The 11783-nt window shown below is 34.8% G+C and overlaps 2 protein-coding genes across 2 annotated transcripts; one reads left to right on the top strand and one right to left on the bottom strand.

The window, feature by feature from the left end:
• The first annotated feature begins 4060 nt into the window (after positions 1–4060).
• LOC126801271 (probable 2-oxoglutarate-dependent dioxygenase AOP1) lies at positions 4061–6506 on the top strand. Its single transcript, XM_050528780.1, has 3 exons — positions 4061–4480; positions 4696–5017; positions 6222–6506. Exons 1-3 carry the CDS (start codon positions 4107–4109, stop codon positions 6468–6470), a joined length of 945 nt encoding a protein of 314 aa, XP_050384737.1. The 5' UTR covers positions 4061–4106; the 3' UTR covers positions 6471–6506.
• Positions 6507–7740: 1234 nt separating this feature from the next.
• Positions 7741–9341, bottom strand: LOC126801267 (gibberellin 3-beta-dioxygenase 1-like). Its single transcript, XM_050528776.1, has 2 exons — positions 8707–9341; positions 7741–8420 (listed from the first exon to the last, which is right to left on the bottom strand). The coding sequence occupies exons 1-2, from the start codon at positions 9183–9185 to the stop codon at positions 7820–7822; spliced, it is 1080 nt and encodes a 359-aa protein (XP_050384733.1). The 5' UTR covers positions 9186–9341; the 3' UTR covers positions 7741–7819.
• Positions 9342–11783: the final 2442 nt, after the last annotated feature.

Consider the following 11783-nt stretch of genomic DNA (forward strand, 5'->3'; position numbering starts at 1 on the left):
GGCGAAAGTTACGATACAGTTAGAGCTCTAGTCTGTCCGCCGGGGTACTGCATATGAGGTAACATATGGGTTATCGGCTTATAAGTACCCATATGTTTTGATATTGGATGACAAATGGTTGTCCAATGTCGGCGGTGTACTACATGAGGGGTAACAGAGGTGTACCAGCGCTCATGAGTACCCATATTATAAATACATTTGGGTAAACAGAGGGGTTGCCCAATTCTCATGAGTACATATATTTTCACATTATTAGACAACCAGATGGGCCGTCTAATGAGTCACGGGTGCATTTCTATTTGTTGATTTGTGGATTTTTGTATATATTGATATGCGAGTTATATTGTTATTTTACTCAACGAGCTATAAAACTTACCGGGTTTGTGTTTACAATCCCGGTGCACCTATTCGATGGTGTAGGGGATAACACCGCAGGTGTGGATTAGCGGAAATCGACATACCGCTCAGAGGACTTGAAGTTATTTATTTCCATCTTATGGTGAGGACTTTGTGTTGATTTCCTTGTGAGGATTTTGTGTGGATTTATGTGAGGATTTATACATTTCTATTTGTTATAATGTTGAATTATAAATTTGGTTTTGTAATAATCGGTTTGACTGAGTTGTATTTTAAACTCAGAAATGATCCGCTGTGACATTTAAAATGATTTCGATTTATTGAGATTGTTTTAGAGTTTTTCACGACTTCGAAATTAAAATTTCATACTTGAAATTTTAGGATCGTGATAGCAGTGGAGGTGGACTAAAGGTCAAACTACATCACCTTCTTCTCCTTCTTGGTCAAACTGGTCTTGTTCTTGTTCTTGTTGCCTAAAGGTCTACCAGCTTCTTCTTTTTTCAAGCAATGATAGTCTCCTCACCAATTAGAACCTCAATGAAGCCATCAAAATGCTTCAGCCATTTCCCATCATCAAAACAAAAACTCATCAACAAACCTCCTCACACCCAAAATGGGTGCCCAAGAGAGTCTGCAAAACTCTGCCCACCAATCAAATCCACAGCAAGTTTATCAACATATTAAACTATAAGTTTTCATAGTAAGTACATGATCACAAATACGATTATTGAGTTGTTGACTATATCTCATGTATCATTGTGAATGTTTATGTTCACAATTTTTTGTTTCAGACTGTTAATGACCAGAATATATGTAAATAGATGGTTTTCTTTATGCGCAAAGAAAACAAAAATTCAGTAATTAAACCAAAAATCGTAATGACATTTGATTAAAGAAAAATATAATAATTATTGTGTAAAGTGTATATTCATTATGGGCAAAATTAAGTACTAAATTCGATTTACGGCATCATATTCATGGTGAAATTACTGAATCTATTCGTGCATGCAAGTCTCTACATTTTCCAATTACTGTACTCAAATTCTAACCGTCAATTTTGTGATAATGTTGATGTTGATTTCTATTAAACAAGTGATAATCTTGATTAAGGGAGTTTTTTTTTTAATTTTTTGACAAAGTAAAGATGATTGATGAGTGATAACCATTCAACCTTCCCTTCAATAATTTAGTAGTTGGCCAACTGGGCTACAATTGTTATGTAATACGTGCGAAAGAAACGGAACAATCTTGGGTTTTGATTCCGGAGCAAGAAGCATAAGGACATTTCTATTATCCATCTTCTCAGTAGAAGGTACGGTTTGTTTTTGATAAATAAATAAATAATGTACAGTACATGAGTCGTGGGATTTCTTCTCAGTTTAATATATAAAGCCCCCCTATATATTTTAAGCAAGAAATGTACGTAACAACGAATGACATTCGAGAACTAGAGTGATTAACAAATTGAGCTCCTATTTTTAAAACAAAAGGAAGAAAAAAACAACGATTAAGCCCCAGCTTCATGTGTCATGCATGCATGGACCATCAATTTATTAATGGTTTTAAATCTCAATCAGTAATCAGAGAAGGTCTTCACGCTAAGAGTTAATCAACTGGCCCTTTCCCTCTCCAATCCCATTCAGAATCCATGGTCCCTTAATTGATAACTTAAAAACTAAGTATATTACATGATTGGCCGTAACGCGTACCTGCTACCATTTAGAAACTTACGTTCTCGTATCTCCGATGCTTTTATATATCGATTAAGTACTACGTATGCTACTACGGGCAACCTTGTAAAGTTGTAATATATAACTGTACCTTATAAGTTCGCTCATCACTTAAACAAACAAATCTAGTACAAAAATAAAATAAATATGAGGACCACGTAACGAATCATTTGGACAAGTACGTAAATTTGTAAGAACAAACGAACAAACACATAGATCGAATATTAGGTTATGAAATCGTTGGGTGGTTGAGCACTTGAGCTTCGGTAGGCAGGGTGGTGATAGTGCGGCGACGGTTCTTCTGGTAGGCACTAGGCAGGTTTCTATTGTTGGGCCTTTTTTGACATTTCGCGTAGGGTTATTGGGCACCAGCCCCATGCATGGCTCCAACGTCTTTCTTTTTTCTTTTCTTTTTTCGTAATTGTGTAGAGATTATTGTGTATTGATTTCTGTATTGTTTCAAGCATTGAAAAATCTGGGAAATTTCCGACATAGTTCTATTTGAAGTGGCCGATTTAATTCAACAAATAGTACACTAATTATTGTCTATTCTAACATTTAGTACCTTACATTTGGAAACTATCACATTGATACCTCAATTCTCTACTTCAACCTAATATTAGTTTATTTTATCAATTAACACCGTTAACTTCATCTCTCACTAATTTTCAGGAGCATTTTCGTCATTTTATTTCTCTCATATTTCTTTTAATTAAAAAAAACAAGTTGATTGATACATATCATTTTATTACAAAATTAATAAGCATATTTCATTTACCAAAATTATTATAAAGTATAAACAAACTAAAGTTCACAATTACAAAATAAACCAACATATATTTCATATTGTATATGTCTATCAACCATCAACCATCAACCAACAACCATATTGTTATAAGCGGTATTATTGTAACAATAGTTGTTGGTTGATGGACATATATAATATGAAATATATGCTGGTTTATTTTATAATTGCAAACTTTAGTTTGTTTGTAATAGTTGTGGTAAATGAAAAATGCTTATTAATTTTGTAATGAAATAATGTGTTAATTAACTTGTTTTGTTTTTTTGTTTTTAAATAGAAGTTGAAATTGGAGGGAAATGAAAGATGAAATCGGAGCAAATGAAGTGACAAAAATTCGCTTGAAAATTGGTGAGAAATGAAGCCACTAACAATGTTAATTGACTGAATGAACTAAAATTATGCTGAAAATTAAGAAACTTGAGGTACAAATGCGATAGTTTCCAAATGTGAGATACTAAAAATTAGAATAACTAATACATTTATTGGTGTATTGTTTGTTCAAAATAAAATTTCTCAATGTTGATTACTCATGATATATCATATGTTAATTTGAGATATTCTAACCAAAATAAAGATATGTTTGGAAAATTTAACCAAAGAAGAGAAAATTAAAGTTACATGGAGGTACATATAAAATTTAGAAATTATTTTCAATAAGAATTGGAAAACTCCTAATATAGAGCGAACCTGTTTGGATTTATTGGCTCGACGTGAAACCTCTCAAGATAGATTTGATCATTTGAATGAGGATGAACTTGGCAAATGTAGGTGAGGAGAATCTCCTCAAGGCGAATTTAGGTAGGACGTGACGTAGTTTGTTAAAGGCCGGTGAATCTTGTGTGAGGAAAAATACTATCAAGGAGAAATATGAGTGTGAGTAAGAGAATCTGGGTAAAACTATATGCTCTATATTGAGCACATTTTCAACCAGTTTTAGAGCTCCAATTGGCGGATTTCAAATCTTAATATGTGGAGATTCCACACTCGGACTCTTACCAACACAACAGAAATTAAGAGTTACTTATATACTCTCTTTTCTTCTAAAAAAACATATATACTCTCTCTAAATTAAACTTGTTAGGTCACTCTTTACAATCAGAGCCATTGAGTTGTATAAATAGATGGATAAGCGATGACTTAAGAGATCATTCATTAGCACTCAAACAAAGTAGCTTGCATTCTTCCTTTCTAGATCCACGTAGGTATATATAACAATGGGATCAGAAACCCCTCTGAGACTCCCCACCATAGATTTCTCCATACAAAACCTCAAGCCAGGCACCCCCGAATGGGGCTCAGTTAGAGCTCAAGTACGCTTTGCACTCGAAGAGTATGGTTGCTTCGAGGCCTTGTTTAACAAAGTTCCTTCAGACGTCCGAAAAGCCATATTTGAAGCAACACAAGAGCTTTTCGACCTCCCTTTACAAACCAAACTGCGAAATGTTTCTCCAAAGCCCTTTCATGGCTATGTAGGACAATACCCCATGGTGCCACTATATGAGAGCATGGGTATCGATGAAGCAAACGTCTACGGACAAGTTCAGAATTTCACAACCTTGTTTTGGCCTCAACAAAACCCAAAATTTAGGTTAATAATATTACACTCTTTCTCAATCCCAACTCAATATATACAGTGGCTACAAGGAAAGATATTTATATGCCAAAGAGAATGATCAATCCATATTTTCTGAAAGAAAATTATAATTAATTTTCCGGTTGTTACACGCATGACGGTGATCAATTATAAGACCTTACAGTTGATTATCGGATGCTTAATTGTCTAATATTGTTTTTTCATGACAGCAAAACTGTTCATTCCTTCTCGGAGAAACTATCTGAGCTAGATCACATAATAAGGAGAATGGTTTTGGAGAGCTTGGGACTTGAGAAATACCTGGAGGAACACATGGGGTCAACAAAATACCTTCTTCGAGTCATGAAATATAAGGGTCCTCAAACCAGCGAGACTAAGCTGGGATTAAACTCCCACACAGATAAGAATGTTGTCACCATTCTGTACCAAAACCAGGTTGAAGGACTAGAGGTGAAAACCAAAGATGGGAAATGGATCAATGTTAAACCTTCGCCGGACTCTTTTATCGCCATGATTGGTGATTCTCTTTATGTGAGTTGCTTTATATATTCTTCATTGCAAAGATATTATCACGTACAATAATTGCCTAAACGATAGGAAATCAACAATCAGCTAGCGCTTCGTATATGTTCTACTAAATGCATGCTAACATCAACTATATATACATCATGGCCATATATAATCCCAATTTAACTATAGTACAATGGAATCATGATATTTTATTGAATTCAAATCAATTTGACTTAGGATAATAGGGCATCAATCATTTAGCATGGGGAATTAAATCAAAATCATATGAGTATAGACAGGGCCGGCCCTGAGAGATTTGAGGCCCCGTGTGGGTAAAAAAAAGGGCCCTTGTACAATTTTTTTATTTAAAAAAAAACCTTTTTTATTGGCAAAATTAGAAAGAAAAATAGGGAATTATATAAGTTCTAACACCGAAGCCGTTGAATTCAGAATATCAGAATAATTGTGAATGATCACTATTAAGTCTATCCATTTATAGAGGTAGCATATAAATAAATTTTGATTTAGGAGAACATCAATCGGCAACCGAACTTTTTGATTCTTACTATTAGTATTCTTCATAATGAAATGAGAAGATTAACAATTTAAGAGAAAATAAGACGGCGAAAACATGAAAAAAGTGAGATTTTGCTTAAAACAATGCAATTGTGAAAGCCAAAGAAAAAGAAAAAAAGATTAATCGACAAATGAGCAAACAGAAGAAAAAAAACAAATTGGGCCATGGGCTTACCCTCCCTCAGGGCCGGCCATGAGTATAGAAGAGGAAATGTTGACATAATCCTCTATATAAAAAAACAAGCCGAATTATTTACTGAGTTACTTAAAAATAGTTTATATTTGATAAAAATATAAATGAACTAAGTTCAAAAACATATGAGCTAAGTATTTAAATTTGTGATGAACCAATTTTTAAAAATGAATAATTTACACTAAAATTAAGCTACAAAGTTAATTTTTTTTTTTGTTAGAATTAGGGTGGGTGGTGGGTCGTGGTCCGTGTGTAGCTATACCCTTGTATACATTATTTGCGTCTACACTCAATTGATTGACTGTTTAAACTAGAGAATGTCCTAAATTCTGTAGTTTAAACAGAAACAGCTAGCGAGTACGTTTCTTGTGAGATATATACATACTTGATTGTATCCATAAAAGTCAGAACTATACTAATTGCATGCTAAATATATCTCGACCATTTGATGTGCAGGCATGGACAAATGGTCGATTACATTCTCCACATCATCGAGTGATGATGACTGGAAACGAGACTAGATACTCTACAGGATTGTTCTCTATCCCACAAGCAGGTTACATTATAAAAGCACCAGAGGAGATTGTGGACGAAGAGCATCCTCTACTTTTCAAGCCATTCGATCATGTTGAGTTTCTTGGATTTTATTATTCAGAGGCTGGTCAGAGAGCTCAGTCTGCTTTGAAGGCTTATTGTGGTGTCTAGAACTAGATAATATATCGAGCAGGCTTTGTGTGACTAAAATAACATATATGCAATGTGTCATGTGATTTAGTTTGAAGCTTCCACGTTCATGTTATTTGGTCCTCACGTACAGTTCTCTAAAAGTTAATCACGATCCCTTCGAAGAGCAGCCCTTTGTGAAGAATTTGCGCTAAACACAAGCACAATATAAATGAATATGATTATACATGCATGCATTTACTATTATTGAAGAAGCATTTTACTCAAACGCGATTATTTGATTTAAGAGAGAAACATGCATAGGTATGTGGACATTCTTTACACTGCCAAACAAATTGAACTATATCTGTGTGAGCCAAAATGTCTCATATACCTCATGGCTATCATTGATTGCAAAGAAATAAAATCGACTGCATAACATCTAATTTAGGTCGATACCAAATCTCAATTTCCAACAAGTGATCGTTAGTAGAGATTTGTCAAGAAGATACAAAGAAGCATGCATGTGGTTGCAGAAAGGTAGAGCCATATATACCTCCTCTGCAGCTAATGCATGTCTTGCATTTCTTTTCTTCTTCAATACATCACAGGATACACAGTTCAATTTTGGAAACATACAAAGTATGTAAAAAATCATTCCTGACAATAATTATTTCTTCATAAATAACTGCATTTTCGTGCATAAATTGAAATTAACTCGACCACGTACAAAGAGCAGACACATAATGCTAGCGACAACCATGGCCTGATATTCCTGAGATATCAACCTGACAATCATTGCAAATTCATAGCCTCATGTTTCTATTCTAACTTATCATTGATTGATGAAAAGTGGGGTTTAATACAAGTCCAATATATACATGTTTTTGGTACTTTTCATTATTGTGGTTTTCATCATTTCGAAGCTCCATCAAATTGTGATGGCTTATCCTTTTTTAACTTGAACAATGTCGTATTCATTGGAGGGGAGATCTTCCTTCCTATCCGGGGCTAAAACATGTCGGTGTATGTCTTTTACTGTAAATCTTCAAGTTGAGGGATTTTCCTTCCGTCCCTTTCAGAACAAGAACCAAAGGACACCAGCAGCCCGCAGAAACTTTTGTTTTCATCCTTCTTGTTCAAAGCTTTACATGATTAATGTATATAAATTATTTACCTTTGCCCTTTGGGCATTTCTTTTATAATTTTGTTATGTTTCGTACAATTTTGTTTGAATAAGATCTAGATCTTTCGTTCCAACCCGCAGTATTTCTTCGACAACATAAGTGTCCCCATGAACAGACCATACCAATTGTTAAATGCGTTTGGATAGGAAATAATATGTGTACAACATAAGGACTTATTTATGCTCTTATGGCCATTTACATAGATTAATCAATCTGGTCCTTTAGAGGATCATAAACCCTAATAGAAGAAAGTGCCTTGTTGTATAGTTTTCCTTTGATTCCAAGGTACTCTTTCCAAGTCACAGGGCGATAAAGAGAAGGGTGACTTGGAGTGATCAGTTCGGAATGAGGTGAAATTTGAACATTAATCGGTGGCCCATATAAGTAAGCAACTGATAAACGTTGTTGAGTCCGGTTAACTATCGCTCGATGAAGAATATTGCGGTACATCCCATTGGACATGATATGAGTGAGGTCGCCGATGTTCACTACCAAAGCTCCTTGGATGGGCGGAACTGTGAGCCATCCGGCGTCCTCTCGAAGAACTTGCAAGCCACTTGTGTTGGTTTGGTGGATGATGGTGAGGAGGGTGGAGTCCGTATGCTCGGCCAAACCCATTGCCCTAATCGGATCCGGGCAAGCCGGGTAGGAATTCAATTGTAGAGCATTGGTTGCGTCTTGAAAGTCACATTTCGGCCCGGCCCAATCAACGTCTTCCATCGGTATGCCTAGTGAACCAAATATTAGCCACATCAGCCTCCCTGCCAGCCTTTTCATATGTGTCTCGTATTCCTCTACCATACAACTGGAAGAAATAGGACAACTAAACACTGTTACCAAATTGCTATTTTGATGGATATTTTAATAAATAAACAGTAATAACAAGAAGATATTGATATGTGTTTTGGACATATCAGACCAAATCTTCTATGTGGGTCCTTGGTTTAACACTATCATTATGCTAATTGCGTAATCAGTTTATGGCTATAGTACTTTCAGCACCCAAAACAATCCAACTATCCAAGTCTTACAAAAATAATGAGCTAGCTAGCTTATTAGTTCTACTTGCAAAATGACCCAGTGACCGTTACCAGAATTTGTTGTAATCTTGGGGCCAGAGTTGTCGGAAATGTTCAAGTGGTGAGCCAACAATAGTGAAGCCCTCCGACCACATGAGTTTTTGGAAAAACGAAGATATCCGATGGATTCCATAACCAGAAGTTCCGTCCGCCGGTCGAGCGGCCTTGAGCTTCTGCTGGACTGGGAAAGAGAAGAGGCTTCGACAGGTTGATTCAATGTCATGAAGAAGCTTTTGTGGGATTGCATGGTTTGTGACTTGGAACACACCCCAAGTTTTACATGCATGTCCTATGAGTTTAAGGACATTTTGATCGTTTAGATCGATCACCGGAACACACAGCTCAGAGCCGAATGACGAGTCCAGAGATGGGTACTGGTCGGGTTGATCAGTCCATGCATACGAGTCCGGTAACTCGTGCAGTGAGCTGAAGTCTGCAGGGTAGTGTTTATGGGGGTGGGATTGAAAGGCATCGGAGATTCTTACAGGCATAGTGAGAATGTTGCTGTGTTGGTCAAGAAATTAAACTCGTTCAGGTGGAAGAGAACAGGGAAGTAGTTTTTGAGAACTCGGTGCAGCTATAAAGCAAATATTGGATGACAGAGAGATATAAGAAAGAAAGAGCAACAGAGAGAGTGAGAGAGAGCGAGATGAGGTTTGATATGAAGTTGAATGCACTATAGAGTGTGTATATATAGCTAGATATAGCAGACAAGATTGTGACAAGTTTCCCCAAACACCCCCTCCCTCTAAGGCTCTAACTCAATCAAATTTCCTCTTGGTTTGTATTTGTTCTCTCAAACTATTAGTGTTAATCCTCTGTTCCATGTGTCCTCTTACGTTGCATTGCGTTGAGAGAGAGATCCCGTAGCCGTATTATATCATTCATTTAATTTGAAGGGTCAATGAGCTTAAATGTTAAAAAAACAATCTACAGTATTAACTCTGGAACCATGGTTTGGCTGGATAGCTAGCCCAACTGATATTGTTGTAGTCATGAATTTAAATCACACCAACATCACATTACAATGTGGGTCAAAGAACCATTTTAGTTAATAAATTGCGCAAAGAAAACTAATAAAATAACTTTAAATGCAAAAAATTTTGGAAATTTTAAAGTGGCATTTGGTAATGTTTTCATACTCATAGTAGCAAAACGCAAAACCTTTTCTCAAAACGCTAAAAATGAGAATTGAAAATATTGCGAACTTGTACAACAGAAAATTGGAATTATCAATTTATCATTCACACTTTTTTTTTTCATTTTCATTATAAAACTCAGTTTTAAAAACTCTTAAAAGCTCCACACTAACATTTTTTGCATTAGTTGAATCTCATTTTCGACGTTCTCCCAACTAAACCCTATACTTTAGACTTTTTTATGAAGATATGTTGCTTTTGTTTAATCTAGGTGTGCTTTAGTTCCTATGGTTGCTTAGGTTTGCCATATATGGCATAATATTGACGAATGCAGAGTCTCCTGGTGAGTCATACTTACTATATACTGTAATTTTTATTCAATGGGTTTACACCCACTGATTGTTTTTCTTAAAATATATATATACCTTAGGAAAAGATGCATAAATAATTTACTACAACTAATGACGAGTCTAATCATAATGAGTGAATACTATATTTGCTCAACTAACTTAGCATTGGCAATGGGGAGGGTAAAGACATGAGATTGAAATATCATACTCATACCGAATTTCAATTACATTCTCGTAAGCTCTCCAATCTCTGTTATAAAGTACAGGCTATTCCCCATCCTCATCCATGTTGGGGATCAAGGTTACATGCCCTCTCTAATTTCCGTTAACGATATTTTATTATATTATTAGAAATCTATATAAAGTATTTAAAACATAAAAATCTAAAATAACAATTAAATATCAAGATAAAATCAGTTCTTTAATTACTTTAATTAATAAAAATAAAAGTCTCTAATTAAAAAATATATTTTTTATTCATTAATGTTAGTATATATAATATATATTTTATTGGGTGGGGATAGCTAGGGACGGAGATCAAAATATCATCCCCACCCATTACCGATTTCCAATTAATATTAGGAATCCTCATACCAATTCCCCGAATTTCCCCATTTTATTGCCTCGATAGGGTTGAATAATAGGTACCCCACCGGATGGGGAATTTTGGCATCCCCTACTAACCTCATAATAACTTATTATAATATATATACTTGAGTAACTTGACTAATAAGAAACGTTTGATGATATACTTTAAAAAAAAAAACATTTAATGATATACTTAACCTTCAGGAGTTGAATAAAATACAAAAACATAAAATTTACATAAAAAACTTTAACTGTAAAAGTTTGTTGCCTCAATATGTGTTACCGTCGTACCGATGCATGTCTTGTTTAGAATAAGAAACTATAACTACAAGGAATATAATACTATCTAGGAAAAAGATTGGTACCTAACTATGAGTAACATTTAGCGTAAGTATAAAGTACTAACCATATCCTTTTTATATATCTTGATCATCTCATATCTTCCAACCTTTTCTTCTCTTAAAATAACATTTCTTCAATTATGACTAGGAGATACAGACGAGAAGTATTGTGTATGAATACACTCGTCTTGCAACTCTCAAATGCGGTAACATTTGGTCTTATTGAGAAGAAAATATATATAATTCATTCACAAGATACTACCTACACACATGATAGATAAAAACTACAGTTTTGTGTTAGAAATTAAATGAGCATATATATATATAGAATGTGTGTTCATGTTAGTAACATAAAATAAGAATTATTGAAGGAAATAAAATCGATTAGTCATAACTACTTCTCTGGAAGTTTTTTTTCATCCAAAAGGGCAAAAAATTGAATCCAGCCAAAATGAATTGTATTCTTTATAGAAAAAAAAAACCTATAAGAAAGGTTGAAATAATTTATTTGGGTGTAGGGCCAAATCACAAAAAAGAAAAAGAGAAATATAAGATGGTCTCTTCACTACTTCCTTCGTCTTCTTCATTTCTTCGGTCCTTTATTTTTTGTTCTTCTTGCTCATCTAGATGGATTATACAATGGCTACGAAGAAGCTCACCCAAGAGAATGA

This window comes from Argentina anserina, chromosome 6 (genome assembly GCF_933775445.1).
Source record: "Argentina anserina chromosome 6, drPotAnse1.1, whole genome shotgun sequence".
Classification (NCBI taxonomy): Eukaryota; Viridiplantae; Streptophyta; class Magnoliopsida; order Rosales; family Rosaceae; genus Argentina; species Argentina anserina.

Excerpts from the sequence above, each read along its gene's own strand:
- LOC126801267 (XM_050528776.1), bottom strand. The coding sequence starts at position 9,185 with ATGCCTGTAAGAATCTCCGATGCCTTTCAATCCCACCCCCATAAACAC. Across the intron at positions 8,421-8,706 it reads CAAGATTACAACAAATTCTG|TTGTATGGTAGAGGAATACG; the intron begins GTAACGGTCACT and ends TATTTCTTCCAG.
- LOC126801271 (XM_050528780.1), top strand. The coding sequence starts at position 4,107 with ATGGGATCAGAAACCCCTCTGAGACTCCCCACCATAGATTTCTCCATA. Across the intron at positions 4,481-4,695 it reads CAACAAAACCCAAAATTTAG|CAAAACTGTTCATTCCTTCT; the intron begins GTTAATAATATT and ends TTTTCATGACAG. Across the intron at positions 5,018-6,221 it reads TGATTGGTGATTCTCTTTAT|GCATGGACAAATGGTCGATT; the intron begins GTGAGTTGCTTT and ends TTTGATGTGCAG.